At 39.9% G+C, this 15,774-nt stretch overlaps 2 protein-coding genes across 2 annotated transcripts; both read right to left on the bottom strand.

Annotated features, from left to right (window-relative positions):
* Positions 1-721: 721 nt before the first annotated feature.
* On the bottom strand, positions 722-4,584 carry C13H15orf48 (chromosome 13 C15orf48 homolog). The gene is made up of 4 exons (XM_066559038.1): positions 4,498-4,584; positions 4,085-4,173; positions 3,278-3,338; positions 722-2,640 (listed from the first exon to the last, which is right to left on the bottom strand). The coding sequence occupies exons 1-4, from the start codon at positions 4,537-4,539 to the stop codon at positions 2,572-2,574; spliced, it is 261 nt and encodes an 86-aa protein (XP_066415135.1). The 5' UTR covers positions 4,540-4,584; the 3' UTR covers positions 722-2,571.
* Positions 4,585-6,415: 1,831 nt separating this feature from the next.
* AFG2B (AFG2 AAA ATPase homolog B) lies at positions 6,416-13,224 on the bottom strand. Its single transcript, XM_066559037.1, has 8 exons — positions 12,148-13,224; positions 10,979-11,164; positions 10,207-10,371; positions 9,526-9,735; positions 8,894-9,121; positions 7,886-8,020; positions 7,109-7,234; positions 6,416-6,766 (listed from the first exon to the last, which is right to left on the bottom strand). Exons 1-8 carry the CDS (start codon positions 13,222-13,224, stop codon positions 6,614-6,616), a joined length of 2,280 nt encoding a protein of 759 aa, XP_066415134.1. The 3' UTR covers positions 6,416-6,613.
* Positions 13,225-15,774: the final 2,550 nt, after the last annotated feature.

Below are 15,774 nucleotides of genomic sequence, written 5' to 3'. Positions count from 1 at the left end.
CATAGAAAAATTTAGAGAAGCATGACCATAGATTCTAAGGATGGATTTCTAATAGTGATTAGAACTATTAAAACACATTTCTAATGGCTTCCAACCTATACTGGAAACTCTAACAAACCAGTGACCATTTTTATTAAACTTCATAATTAATATGAAATTTGGAAGTGATATAGTTCCATGTAAAAGTACTAGCTAGGGTGAGCAAAGATAGTGATTGTTAAAAAAACCCAACATCAACCAAACCAAAACCAAGAACAGAACGGAGCAGGAGACTAAAGACAGAAAAGGAAATAGAGAGAAATAAGAAAGTGGTTAAATTATTTCAATAGCCTCTAAATTGTTCATGGAATGAAAACTCATGGGTTTGCATGACACAGATCAGGGAAGCCTTACTGTTCTCGTAAACATCAGCTCATAAAATTCAACCGTTGAATCTTTAGTGTTTGTAGAACAAGGAAATAACTTGTACATTGCTTTATAGATTTATGTTGAGTAGCTGACTGGGGAGACACAGTAATTGCTCTTGGTGTATGCTACTTATAAGAAAAAAATGCTCTATGCAGTAGACAGATTTTTAGGGACAGTCTTCTAAGACACAAAACCCTAAGAGCTTTAACAATATTCATAATCTTTTTGAACTGCCAAAATTTTTTTTTTGATTTCTTAGATTGTGTGAAAACCCTCCCCAGAAATCCATATTAATAAAGAAAAACAGAACAGCTTACAAAGGAAAACAGATTTATTAGCACAGCTGTTATGCTTCAGGACACGATAAAATAAGCAACAACCTATGACTGACAGCAGTCACACTGCTTAATGTGCTACTGGAAACATCACTGAAATGTGGCTAAATACAAAAATTAACTAAAATTTACTTACACTTATTTTCCCAATGTTGACAGATACTTAGGTCATAGTATTTGCAGATAAAAAAAGTGACTTATTGAAAAACAATTAATGCATCAACTTGGAGCATGGCACTTTGGTTTTGCTACAGTCCAGTAGAAATGTGGAAATACAGAGAAAGTTTTTAATATATTTTCTGTTTTAAAACATTTAAAACTTGTATTCCTCAGAGCTCCGTATTTTTGTGGTTCTATGATATTCAATCTTCTTGCAATGTCATTCCTTAAACACAAGCTAAGGACTTATTCTGAAGACTAGTAGTTCCTCTCACTCTAAAGCAGAAATGCTGCTGAGTCATCCTTACTAGATAAACAAATATTTATGCAACATTTAGATTATTTTTTTCCTCAGCTGAAGAAAACAGCTTCTGAAGCCAAGCCACCTTGGAATTCAGGAGACAGCTTTTCTAAATGAAGTTTGTCTTTGCTGCAGAATAACCTAAAGCATTTGACCATTACTCATTTAAGGGGACTTTTCCCAATTAGCAGTTGTTTCACTTTTGCTTTCTTCCTCACAGAAAGGATTATGAATTCTGACCATCCATTGTAAAAGAAACTGTGCAATAGATTGAGAAACTGCTTGGAAGAGGGCACATACAGAAAATATCTACAAAAGGACTGTCCTGCCATTGGATGCACTTATTGTCTCATGATTTTACTGGGACCCTGCCCATTGCATTCTTTCCCTGGCCAACCCATAATCAAACACACAGAAGCTTAAAGAAGAACTGTCTCTTCATAGAATCATTCCTAATGTTAATCAGCTAGTTTCTATTTGATAAAAGAGATATTCCTAATAGCATGTAGAAATCTTTAAAAATATTGTTAATTGTGCAGTACATTGCAGCTTGCACTTGAACAACCTTGCACAAAAATAAGAAATTAACACTTTGTAGTTTTGGATGATGCAGATTTTCTAATTCTAGTAACTTCAAAAAAATTCAATCATGAACAATATTTACCTGATTTTCATTTTCCTTCTAGCCATGCTTAACCCTTAGGTTTTGAGGTTCTAAATCTGCAGTCTCAAATACACCCTTAAATAACCTATTCGACTCCTTGGTAGGTAAGTTTTAGTATTTGCAGCACAGCATTAGTTTTGTTAATCTGTCTCCACATCTAACACAGACAAAAAATGCAAATGTACTGTGTGACCACATATGCTGCCATACAAGGACATCCTCTGGCTATGACTTTGGTCTCTCTATACAACATTGAAATACAGAACAGAAAGTTCTGTATCTCTGAAAGGAGACCAGGATTCCCAATTTAGAAAGGCTTTTGAATTTACATGAAATGTACAAATTTAGAATTTATTTTATTAAAAATTAATAAAATGGCAAAATGAATGTATTTTGAAACAAATCCTGAAATGCTACAAAAACTATGAAGGCTTTTTTGATCCATAATTGCCATCTGAATACTCAAAAATTTACATCAAATGCTTATTGAAAATGAGTATTTTGATTCAGATTTTTGGACTATGTGGATGCTGTATGCCAGCTTCTAAAGCAACATCAAACTCCTCATCCAGAGGCCAAAAAAATGTAGGGAGACCCTAAAAATGTAGCAGAAGCATTTCCGCACACTGATTTCAGTAGTCAAGTTTGTGCAGAAATGATTCCACTAGATTCATAGGGTACCTTTGTGGGGCAACAGAAACTTCTCACTTCGTCAGCTTTTTGACCTCTTCCAGCTCTTTTATAGGTTGCCACTGCTGACTGATTGTTACCAGCTGGAAGACATGGAAAATATGAAAGTTAGTAAAATCCCAGTGAGCATTTACTCGACTCCCACACCTCCCCATATCAAAGATCAGCTTATTGCTGAAGAAGTTCTAGTGGATTTACATTTTCCTTTCAGAAATATGCAACAGATGACACAATAACTTGCTGAAAAAAATCACTTGGATATTAATTAGGTAATCACACCAAATAATTTTACTTTTCCTTATCCTAAGTGCTCTAATAAATTAAGATCTTTTTCCTTCAGGCTACAGTACTCAAACATTCTTACTCAATTCTGTAATTCAGGAACAAGGTAAGGGTAAACAGCACTTCCTCTATACTACAAGTTTCCACTGTTATCAATGGAATTGAGTAAATGCATGTTTGGGGTGGGAATGGATATAGGACAACAACCAGAAGTACAGTATGAATTTAAGATCAGACCTACAGTGTAAGAGATCCTTAACTAATAGGGTAAAGACATAAAGCAATGAAAGAAGTATTTGTTTCCACTTTTAACTAGATACACATCAACTTTACGCTTGTTCTCTCGTTCATATTTTGCTAGTTCTTACAAACTGAAAAAAGTGATTCATTGTGTTGGAAATTTATGCTATTTATACATATATTATATGTACAAATTACCTTCTGAGGCTTGGCAGGGTCAATAGTTTCCCATGGTTCTGAACTGCCAATCTTGTGAATGCTTTAAAAGAAGATAAAACAGGTATTATGTTTTAAGGTGTGTCCTTGAACACATTTTCATATGAGCAGCCTATTGTCAGTAGAGCTATTCACCTTAGTAAGCAGTTCCCTAAAACACAAGTTTACAGGTTTGAGCACTGTATTTTAAAATCTGGATAGGAATCAATGATAGCTTGTTTTATTTGCAGCTTCTAAAGCACCAAGCAAACCAGCACTGTTCACATATCATTGTGAGGGAAGCAAGCTGAAAAATCAAAACTGAATAAAGACACAAGGGACTTTTACCCTAACAGTTAAAATGCCTATTCCAGTCTCTTTAAAATAAATAAATATACTCCCAAAACCTTTAAGAGTATAGGATTTGGCTCCAATTATCAGCCAAGCCATTGGAATCAAACACTGTTCTTTACATACAAGTCAATAGCCTGGTTGCAATATATGTGCATCTCATCTACCTCTGTGATTATATGACATTCTTAATTATAACATTTAAAACTTCTTATACCTAAAGCAAAACCCCCATAATTATTAAATCAAAAGTTAGGAAATAACTTGGACTACACTCCAAATTAATTAATTTCCTCACTATTTACAATCTGCAGATACTTTAGTCATTATCAGTACTTCCAGTACTCTGGAACATGTGCCTGGCACAATTTTTTTTTTCTGTGTGTAAAACATGATAGTCAAATACTCGGTTGAATAAAACAAGTTAGGGTAAGCTCCAAGCAGTAAGTTTTTGCTTACATCACATCAGATTTGGAGAATAGGGAATAGATACAAAAAGAGAACGCCCCAGCTGCTGCGAAGGACAATATTCCGGCCAGGGGGATGAGCTGAAAGATAAAACAGAGAAAAGAGCTGATCTTATGTCCCAGACCCACGAGTAGGGGAGCAAGGGTTACACAGAACTAGGCAGAGATTACCTGTTCCTGTATATTTCCTCTATATTACTCTTTACACCACTTCACTTTTAATACGTGAATTTCACTTTCACCTCTGTATTACCCTTCTCCACACCTAACTTTTAACACATGAACTTTAGGCGAGTCCCATTTTCTCGGGAAATCAAGTGGCAACCCCGGTGCAGCCGCCCGAGCCCCCCGCATCCCCTCCCCGCGGGCGGGTAACCACGGCCCGGACCCCTCAGGCGAACTCACTTCTCTTTTCGTTCTAAGCGTGTGCAAGATGCCCTTGTTCATGCTGGCAGCGGCTGCGGAGCGGCTCCGGCGGCGGCTCTGGGCGCTCCCCGGCTGCGGCAGGAGGTGCCGGCCGGGCCCGCCCCGCGCTCTTTGAGCCCCGCGCCCTGAGGGGGCGGGACAGCGCCCCCCGGCGGCCGGACAGAGCGGGCCCTGAGCGGGGGACAGCGCCCCCCGGCGGCCGGACAGAGCGGGCCCTGAGCGGGGGACAGCGCCCCCCGGCGGCCGGACAGAGCGGGCCCTGAGGGGGCGGGACAGAGCGGGCCGCGGCCTGCGCCCTTCCCGCCCCAGCCCTTCTCTCTCCCTGCCTGCAGCACTCCAACCTGGCTTCTCCACTTCTCCTTTGTCCTCCTGTCTGTCCCCTTCTCCAGGTATGTAGGCAAACGCCCCGGTGATGACAGAGCTGACTCTTCCGAGCTCGAAGAGGTGCCTATAGTGACCAAAAGAGGAGCCCGGTGTCACCGTGTCCCCTCGCGCTGCAGCAAAGCTCAACCCAGGCCCAGGTTCTCATCACTGTCCTGTGTTTCACAGCTCCTATCACTTCCCAATATCCTTCTCTGAGAAAAACTACCAGGGGCAGGCTGGAGGTGAGAGCAGGTGACTCCATCTGTTGGTTTCTCCCCTTCTCTCTAGCCCACTAGAAAGCAGTGAGAGGAAGGAGAGGCTGCCTGCACTGCACGTTCTGCTCATTCCCTGCAGCAAGGAACAGACATGACCGGGCACAAACAGCTCAGCTGGTCCTCCTAGGGAGCAAGTGTGGAAATTCAGCAGCAGCATCTTTGAAGAGCTGGCAGCATCTCACTGTAACAACTTTGAGATGCAGCAATTCCAATGGAAACTCTCAAACACCGGAAAGCAAAACAGACAGTTTTCATGCTTTTTCTCAGCACTGCTGCTGAGAAAACTCTGTGTATTTATGAGCACTGTCTATTTGTTGCTACCAATAAAGCTACAGGATGGTCCTTTCTATAAATTGGTGATGAAAGCCAAGCTGGAGGGCAGTTGCTTGTATCGGAGCTCTTTCCTAGGTTACAACAGCTTCTACTGCTGCCTTTTGCCTTCCTCAGCCACCAATTGCCTTGGAAATTCCTTTTGTGATCCATCTCACTATAAACCACACTCAGTGCAGTCCCTAGTGTGCTTGTTATGAGAGAGAAATAATTGTTAATAGGCTTATAATTTCTGAACCTCAGCTGAAATAAGGAACTGTCTTTGAGAGTGGTGTATTTTGTTCCCAAGCATTTTCACTGGGAAAAAGAAAAGGTAATAAAAAATAATAAAAACCTTCCTACTCCAGCAAGTTAAAATGCACACTTACATACATGTAACACCAATTTCCTTAGAAGTGTCTGTGTATTTTAGAAGGCAAGCCACAAAAATGTATTGACAAGGAATGGCTGGGTGGGGAAAGTAATTCTGCGGAAATTGTCATTATGCAAACTCCCTTTTCTAAAGAAGAAATTATAGTTTGAGTTGATTACACGCTTGGTATCTGCTTACTCAATCCAAATGTTGTACAGTAAGCAGTAACTAATCCAAAATTACTCCCAAAACCCCTGACTTCCAAACCTACACCAAGGAGTTAAGCGCTGGCAACCCTTTCACTGCCACTGTATTTTGGAATCTGCTTTTAAGAATGTAAGCCTAGAGAGGCACATATAAAACACCTGACATTTTATATAGAGTGGGACTTCTTCCTATTTAATTTCCTGAAAGCTTTTCTATTTCCTTTGTATTTGCTGTCTTTTGGAGACTTCACAACACATTTTAAATTTTCTTATTATGCCATTTTTGCAATTAAAAGTAGGAAATCTACAGTAACCCTAAGCTGTTCCATAGTGTTTTATCTAAGTATTTCAATTACTTGTTTCATCAGATGTAAACCTACCCAAAGCAAACAAGATTTTAATTTATTATTCATTATTTAAATTACAGAACTTTTCAAAAGTGACACTTTACTGTATTTCACACTCCCTGAAAACTACAGTAAGTACAGTATTAAAAAGCAGGAAAGATGCAAACCTTTTCAAAATCTTTGCAATATATTTAAAAATACTTATGCCACTCCTTTATAGATTCAAGAGGCTAATTCTTGATTAGAGAATTTTTCATAAAATTCCAAGTCTTTTATGGTTAAAGATGGCTTTACAGTCTGCAATGATTTCACAAAATGTTCCTGTTTTACAGCAGTTGCTTCGAGTCCATTCTCTTGCAATGCCAACAAAGCAGCCTTTAAAAGAAAAAAAAACAACTTAGCACGTTTAAAATTGTAAAGAATACTGTAAGTACTCTAAAATAGGAAAAAAGCATTAGTCAAAGCATCTGAAAACAGCATGGTACAACTTATGGTTATTTAAAAAGAGATAAAGATGCAAGTAAGGTTACCATAACTTTTTATTTAAAGAATGAACCCTTGTTCTTCTGTTTTAACCATTTTCTTTGGATTTTCAATGCAAATTGGCAAAGTACCTCTACTGCAGATGGCTCAGTAACATCTATGAGTTAGCTCTCTTTTTTCATTCAAAGTTGTTATTTAGAATTTATTTCAAGATGAGCCAGGAATATTTCTTACCTCCTTGCACAGGTTTTCAATATCAGCTCCAGAAAAGAGGTCTGTTAGGACTGCCACATCTTCTAATGACACATCAGTATCCAGTGGAATTTTTTCAGTGCAGATTTTCAAAATAGAAAGTCTTCCCTGTAAATTGGTGCATATTATGCAAGAAAACAAAACCAAACAAACCAAAAATTAATCTTTCTCCAAAGCAGTATCAAACTTGAAATTAGAGCCAAGGAAAATCCAGAAAAGCACCAAAACTACCTGGTTTTGGTGGAAGAATAAAATGCTATTAATGGAGATAATGCACTTCTGGTTGTCTCATATATTTAAGGTTTATTATCCACAGCCACTGCTTGCTTCATGAAAACACAGTATTTTAGGCTGAACAGGCCTGATTTGGCATGCTTTGGGACAACTTTTTTATGTGAAGCTCAGGACAAATAGCTACACTAGACTTGGGAACAGTATACAAAAATTATTTGAAGCAAGGACAGACAACTTATTTTGATATTTCCTGAACTGTAGCTTGATTTTGTAAATATACATTTTCTCTATTTTCCACATGCAGTATGATAACTACCTACACCAGTTAAAATGTTATTAGTGTTTAAAATACAAGTATCTTTATTACGTTTAAAATTTTTTCTTTGTACCTGGAATTTGGTGACTGATCTCCAGTGAAACACCCATCACTTGTAACATATGTTACAGGAATATGCCCCTTTTGCTCTTAAAGTATGCTGGCAATTAATATCTCTCCCTTTAAAGCCATGTATGGATGTGTAATACCTTCAGATCTGGAGGTGGAATATAAATCATCTTGTCCAGCCTTCCAGGACGGAGCAAGGCATCATCCAACATATCTGGTCTATTTGTTGCAGCAACTACCATGAAATCCTTGTTCAAAGTTTCCTGAAACTCTAGCTGAGTAAGAGATCATGTAAACAAATTAGTGCAACATGGTTGAGATAGATATTATCAAAAGATATTAGTTAACTACTAATGAGAAGAGAGGAAGGGCAAAAAGATAATGTAATTCTACATGTATTTACTTTCCCTTCAATATTAGTATTTTATCTTTCTTGAGGTAAAAAAAATGCCTTGGTGCTGGGCAGATTACATGACAAAGAAGAAATATAGTTAGTATCTGCCTTGGCAACAAATAAAGACTTTCCTTTGACCAGATTGGAACAAGGAACTTTTTATATGCAAAAAATCCAGTATCCTACAATTCTGGAACTGTTTTCTTTATTATTCCCCCAGAGAGTATCACAATAAGAAAAAAATTATATACAAAAAAGCTAAATATTAAATGTTGTGAATAATTCACTGACAAGTGAAGGTACAAGTTTGTGTTTAAATAACTAACTGATCATAACTGTGCTGCTTTTGTATGCATCATGTGTGAGAAAGAGCTGCAAATGAAGTAGGGAAAGTACTTATAAAAAGTAAGCTCAGGGAGGAACTTGTTTAAGAGTAAAAATCGCACAATCAATCTAAAAATTACTTTAGTGTCAATAAAAGGATTTTTGTGACAGAAGATAAACACTCAACTGGTAATGCCTGTGTGGGTATTTTGGTCAAAGCCTCACTGAGGAACAGTGTATGTAAAAACAATCAGCAGCCTATGTACAGTATCCTCTAAAAACTAGTAATGATGACAGAGTGAAACAGCTTCTTGCATGTTTTTAAGTCCAAGGATTTGAAGATTAAAATGCGAAAGCCAACAACTGAAATTTTTGAAACAACTGGACAGCACTTCTCATTCTTCCTATACAGAAAAGGGAGCATAAATACCTTTCTTTCCTCATCACTTTGCTCTTGGCACTGAGCCTCAAGCTGTAGCTTGCCTCCTCTTCTTTCTGTAACTTTCAGCCCAACCCCATCCAATTCATTGAGAAGCACAGAGAGAACCCGCTCTGAGACACCATGGCCAGTTCTGCAGAGTGCCCGAGATCCCAAGATAGAATCAATCTCATCCAGGAATATTATTGCTGGAGTATTTGCTCTTGCTTGGCGAAAAACCTTTTCAACAAATGGTAATAAAATAAAACATTAATGCCTGAAAAAAGAATCCCACTTACATATACTCTGTATTTTACTTAACTTTAAAGGTATATTTGCAATGATTCTTAAGAGCTGTTCTGGCTTTTACTTTTACTTTACATTTACTTTTGGCAAATTCTGCTTCTTTTTTATATATTCCTAAATGAACTGAAAACAAAGGCTAGAAATCTGAAGTTTAACATTGGTATAATTTTAGGGATAGACTCTCACTTTATCTACATGTGAATCTCTAAATCATTTCTATTTTATAATCAGATGAGAGCTCTATCATCTTTTCAACAACAAAATTAAGGTCTAACTAGTACTTTACAAAAATCAAGCAAAAACAGACTACAGAACCTTACACAAATTAAAAACTGTACCTGAGACAAAATCCTCTCTGAATCTCCAACATAAGGTGAGAAGAGGTCAGCACCACTTACAGAGAGAAAGGAACAGTGACAACTCGTGGCCACAGCCTTCACCAGCGTGGTTTTGGCACACCCAGAGGGCCCATAGAGAAGAATCCCCCTGGGATGAGACAGGCCCATCCTGGCAAATGCCTCAGGAAATTTCATAGGCCACTCGATACTCTGGCAGTACATAAAAAAGGGATGAAATTCTTAGTAACAAGCAATCAATAAAACTGCCAAGTACATAATTTCCTCTCCTTGATGCAAACATTAATTGGAAATCAGAGAATACTGATTTAGTCTTTCTTCATATAACGCCCCCTGCTTAAACTTTCTGTTTGAAACAGAAGTAAAAGCATTCCTGAAGAGGTAACAGTCAAAAGCCATCCATGGATAAATATTCAGGAATGGACAAATTATCTGGCTACAAGTTAAGTATTTTTCAGCTACTAAAAACATGCCTATTTTCCCATATTATTATGCTTGGTGGTGGTACCTTGAGATTACAAGATAACACTGTAATAATGTTTAAAATACAATTTATAATTAGGTAATTTGCAAAATAAATAATTTCCATAATGCAGGGTTACAGAATACCTTGGAGTACCTATTAGAAATTAGTTGTTTATCTAAATTAGTTTAATACATTACCTGTTTTAACTTTAATTTCACATCTTCAAGACCACCAATTTGCTCCCAAGTCACAGGTTTACACTCTGTTAGTCCAACTGCACTTCGAAAAGAGGATGGCTGTATTTTTTTAAAAGCTTCTTGGAAATCTCCCATGTTAATAATGGTTTCAGTTTCAGTTGAATCCTAAAAAATAAGCCCAGATAGAGTATATTAGCAACATTTTAATGCAATACTTAAATGCTGCATTAATATGCAAAATACTTCACATAAGGCTAAATACAACTAATAAGGAAGTCAATTCCTGACCTAATGAGCTTAAACACTGCAGACACAAAAAATGCAACATAAAGTAAAATATTACCTCTTTAACAGCAAGTTTTTACACAGGAAAAACCCCCCAATTTTAACAGAAATTAATGTTTCAGAGAAAAGTACTAGTCCCTAAATTATAGCTCCATTAGGCAGTGGTCTACTAAATCAAATAGTTGCTTTCAGGGTTAACATACATCACATTCTACAATCTTATGAACAGAAATAAAAAAGTTGCAAAATCCATTTTCACCACACACTGAAGAATGTAACACATTTTATCTCAAACAGGCTATAAAATGCCACTATTAAACCACAGATGCAGTAACAGAACTAAGGTGAGAACTTAGAGCAAAAACAACATATTTATAATATGCTTGGTGTGAGTCTTCAACTTGTTGAGTTTTTCAAGTAAAGTATTAATGAGGAAAGGGTAGTACCAATATTACTGACATTGTTCTTGACTGATTTGCAAGCATACCCAAGAGCTGTGGGACACAGCCTGCATGGCAGCTTCTCTGCAGAGTGCTGTAAGGTCAGCTCCAACATACCCAGTCGTCATTTCTGCCAGCTTAGCCAAATCAACCTCTGCAGAAATGGGCATGTCAGATGTCAGCAGCTGCAGGATGGATCTTCTCTGTGTAACTGTTGGGGTCCCAATAATAACCTAAACCAAACAGAACAAACAAAAATTTTAAGTAGATAATTTGCCATACGCATTTATTTCATAGACCTAAGCAAGCAATTTTGTCTCTTCTTTATATCGGCTACTGAAAATTTATAAATACTTATATCCCAACTAAAGAGTTTTACAGGAAACCTATTGCCAGCACTGTACAAATGACAAATATTTAAAATGCCATTTACTTTCCAAGGGAACAGTGTTTGCATAAAGAGTTTTTGATTTGATAAGACACTCAGATAGCATTTATCAAGTCCTGTAACACTGAAATAATAATTTCCTTACATCACAAGCACTAAATTAGACTAATATGATAGGAAAAAATGAAATAGATAAACATTCACATATTATTGAAAATCTGGTAAAACTTCATCATAAAAATACATCTCAACAATCTAGAAATCCCATAAAATTAAAGAACTTGATTAAACTGGTGACCTAGGAGTGGGTTTAGCCAGGAAAATAAACAATACAAGCACAAGCACTGTGTGTTGTATAACTGCATGTGGTTTTCTTCTTTGGATACTAGACTAATGGGAGCTTTCCAGAGTAGACCCAACCTCTATTACTGAAACCTGAACAGAAGTTTTGATCCAACAGGTTACTAGTTCTCTGTCAAAATGAACTTTTAAGGAGAAATGCACACATCTGCAATCTAGGATTTAAATGGAAAAAATCCAATCCTGTAAAGCTAAGCATCTGTAAGCAAACAAACCCCCTGAAGATCAGGTCAATGTCTCTACGATAAGACTCCTCCCATCAATTTTCAAGTATATGGAGCTCTCAGTGTTCTGAGTAAAAAACCCCAAAACAACCATACTCAAGTTCCAGCAAACTACAGATAGAAACAAGACACCTGTCCCAACCTGTAGAAACCCACTATGAATGAAACATGACTAGAAGACCCCCTTCCACCACCTCAATAAGGAAAGAAAAATGTGAGTGTATGAGTAGCAGGGTTTATTTACCTCTCTGTCAAATCTGCCAGGTCTCCTCAGTGCAGGCTCTAAGGCATCAGGCCTGTTTGTGGCTGCCACAATGACCATCCTGCCCTCGCTCCCTACACCATCCAGCAGCGTCAGCAACTGAGCAACAACACGATCTTCAGGAGCATTGTTCGAACTTCCTCGCTTTGGGCATAAAGAATCAATCTCGTCAAAAAACAGAATGGTTGGGCCCTCGTTTGACATCTCTCTGCCCTTTTCAAAGACTCTTCGCAAATTCTCTTCACCTTCCCCTGGTCTTGAACCATGGAGGGCTGGGCCACTGATGCCAAGCAGATACGCACCCAACTCTTTTGCTACTGCCTTTACCATTAGCGTTTTCCCTACCCCTGGGGGCCCAATTAACAGCACTCCATTCGGGACAGAAAGACCCAGCTTCTTGAAAGTTTTTGGAAAGCGGAAAGGCAAATCAATCATTTCTTTCAAAGACTTCCCCACATCATCCAGTCCTGCAATTTCAGTTTTTGCAGTGTCTTCTGACAGATGTCTGTACCATTCTAAAGTGATCACCTCCTTAATTTTTATGCTTGTTTGGGGAGTTATCAATCCAGCTCCCTCCTCCATAGGAGACGCAGACAGTATTTCAACATACACCACGGGATTTTCGGGACTTGGGGCGACAGTAACAACATAACCAGGCGAAACATACACATTTCTTAGCAGCTCTCTGATTGTCTCCTGCAACACCGCTCTGGGAGTCGACTTTTTCAGCGCGGCGCTCTTGAGGACCACTCTGAGGGCCGCTGCTCGCAGCTGTCCGTGCGGCAGCAGCTGCAGCCGCCCCACGTTCAGCGAGAGCCCGCGCAGCTCCCGGCCCGGCAGCCCCGCCGTGCTGCAGCTGAGGTCGGCCTGCAGGTACCCGTCCGCCAGGTCGTGCCGGGGCCACGCCGTGCACACACAGCAGCCGCCGGGCAAGGAGATTCTCAGCGGAGCGCCGATCCTGGCTCCCAGCAAGGAGAGCGCGCCAGGTCCCAAGCGGCATCGCTGCGTGCCCTCATCTCGCGGGTCCAGCGGGAGCAGCTTTAAGACTGCCGCCTCCATCGCTGCCTCCGAGAGGGAGGGTTACTGCTCTGCGCGGGCCCGTCGGCTCCTTACTCACCGCGTCTGGCCCTCCCGCGGGGCTCCCGCTCCGCCCGGCGCACTGCGGCCGCCCGGCATTGCCGACCCGCGGCGGGCGGGACGGGACCCCGGGCAGGGAGCGGAAGGGCCGGAGCGCCGCCGAGCCGCTCGCGCGCTGACAGGCGGCCCCGCGCATGCGCCAGAGCGGAGCACGCGCACTGCGCCCTCCTCAGAATCACAGAATGAATGCGGTGGGAATGGAGCTCCGGGATTGTCGAATACAGGCTATGTCCAACCATCGTGTCAGTCTGACCGCGGCACTCCGTGTCATGTCCAGTCTCTCCTTAAACACAGCCGTGGATGGTGATTTCTGGGCAGTTCATTCCATATCTAGTCGCCTTTTCTGTGAAGGATTTTTTCCTAATGTTCAAACTAAGCCTCTCCTGGTGCAGCTTGAGTTCTGTGGCCTTTTGTCCTGTCTGGGAGAAGAGGCCAAGCCCTACCTGGCCTCAGCCTCCTTTCAGGGACTTGTGGAGACCAATAAGGTCCTGAGCCTCTTTTTCTCCACGCTGAGCCCTCTGTGCTCCCTCTGTCATTCCTCATAGGACTTGTGCTCCAGGCCCTTCACCATCTTCCTTGGCATTCTCTGGACCTGCTCCAGTCCCTCAATGTCCTTCCTGAACTGAGGGGCCCAGAAATGGCCACAGTACTCAATGTCCGGCATCTCCCTCATGCCCTCCCTCAGCCACTGCCCTGGGCCTTCCCTTTTGAAGGGCTGTCAAAGCAATGCCTGTGAGGTGAGTGCTGTGCCCCGGAGACTTATACCCTCATCCCACTGACAAATACACTGACCCCGTTTCTAATTGTCATCTGGCTCGTTCTCCACAGAGCTGGTCATGACAGGGCTTGTTTGCCACTCTCCTTTCTTTGCCCTTTTTTTGTCTCCTCAGCACTGCCTGTTTTTTCAGGGCTTCTGAAACATGTTCCCAAATGTTGAGCGTCCCCATTCCTGTGCTCCTGCCAGTGCTTCCCTCTGCTCCTCTGTCACCTACGGTCACTGTTGACTCAGCTGTGGGCGGTGGTTAAAAGAACGTGGGAAGCCACACCATTGGCTTGAGAAGCTGCTGACACAAGTAATTAAGACACAGATATTAATTCATTTGGTAAACCTGATGCAGTATGTGCTCTGACAAATGCTTAGTCAGCATTTAAGAAAAGTTTTGGTCCCCCACCTTCTTAGATTGTGCCATGAATTGTGCAGTGCTTTTATAAAAATTTTCCAAGAGGTCTGTCAGCATTGTGAGCTACAAGATAAAATTTAGTATGTGCACAGTTTTATTCCTGAAAGTAGCTTTGTTTTAAGTAAAGTCACATGTGCTGAATACACACACACTTTGAGACCACAGACATACAAGAACTGGGATCTCAAGTGCTTGATGCTAGTCAGACACAGTTAAATTCACAGAAAACCCAGAGAAGGTGGTTGAGCACAACTACAACCTGTCCTGCATTGTATCCTGAAGGTGTCAGGTGGGGCAGTGTAAGAAAACCTTTGTGATGGTGTCCTGGTTAATCACATTCCTTACCGAACCAAGGCTCTACACAAAATATTTCAGTAAGCCATATTAATAAAAGCAAGCTGTGTTAAGAGAACCAGTTCATAATAATTCTAAATGCTGAATAGGAGCTCACAAAATTTTGTAGGGCTGCGTAGTGTGAAAAGCAGCAAGCCTTCTCTTTAAGCCTAATTATATGCAAAAGGACCTGTAATAGACTTCCTTTCAATTCATGACCAAATTTTCTCATTTCAGTGTTTATTTTCTATTCCTCTACTCCTGGATATCTACTTAATCTTTCTTTTCATGGCATGGTTCTGTACTGCACACATACACAAATGTTTATATGGAATATGTAGACTTACCAGGTATGGAGCTTTCATTCCAGGAAGGCAAATGTATTTTCAAGACAATGTCTTATAAACATATTCTCTTGTTTTATTTCTTTCCATCAAAGATTCTCATAAACATGAGTGCCCTAAAGTACATACTTGATTAAACAAAAAACATACTCTGTTTAAAATGGCAGATTTGTGTTTCAGAGTTTCAAACTGTAAGTAGTAGACCCTCTGCTTGGTTTTAGTTGTGTTTAGGAAAGGAAAGTATGGAAAATTGAATATTTGCAATGAGCTTTGTGGTTTATATTCATATATAGTGGTTCCCTCTAACAGACTTATTCTAACATCTGGGAAATCTGATTTCTTATGAGAAGGAAAACACCTGCAAATCTAATCTTAAATAACAAAGTGACAAAAGTTAGTGTCCAGTGTAAAAACTCTGCTATTGTTGCTTGATGAGCACATTTCAGTAAATTTTTACTTAAACTTCTTTAAGTTTTTACTGTATTTTATTGCTGTAATACTGATTATTTTACTTTAAGACACTGATAGTTCAGTTCTTTTTAGTATAGTGAAGCCCCCCAAAAACTACTATGTCCTATTGAAAGAGCAGAGGATTGGCTTATTTTGAACAAACT

The sequence above is a fragment of the Molothrus aeneus genome, chromosome 13 (assembly GCF_037042795.1).
Source record: "Molothrus aeneus isolate 106 chromosome 13, BPBGC_Maene_1.0, whole genome shotgun sequence".
NCBI lineage: Eukaryota > Metazoa > Chordata > Aves > Passeriformes > Icteridae > Molothrus > Molothrus aeneus.
Note: the sequence above shows the minus strand (reverse complement) of the source record. Positions and strands in the feature narration are given on the sequence as shown.

Bases quoted from the DNA above. Each gene is read 5' to 3' on its own strand.
- C13H15orf48 (XM_066559038.1), bottom strand. From the start codon at position 4,539: ATGAACAAGGGCATCTTGCACACGCTTAGAACGAAAAGAGAA. The intron at 4,174-4,497 runs GTGAGTTCGCCT...TTTATCTTTCAG, and splicing joins CGCTTAGAACGAAAAGAGAA to CTCATCCCCCTGGCCGGAAT. The intron at 3,339-4,084 runs GTAAGCAAAAAC...CTTCTTTTAAAG, and splicing joins TTCTCCAAATCTGATGTGAT to CATTCACAAGATTGGCAGTT.
- AFG2B (XM_066559037.1), bottom strand. From the start codon at position 13,224: ATGGAGGCGGCAGTCTTAAAGCTGCTCCCGCTGGACCCGCGAGATGAG. The intron at 11,165-12,147 runs GTAAATAAACCC...TGTTTGGTTTAG, and splicing joins CTGGCAGATTTGACAGAGAG to GTTATTATTGGGACCCCAAC. The intron at 9,736-10,206 runs GTAATGTATTAA...ATGTACTGCCAG, and splicing joins TGAAATTAAAGTTAAAACAG to AGTATCGAGTGGCCTATGAA.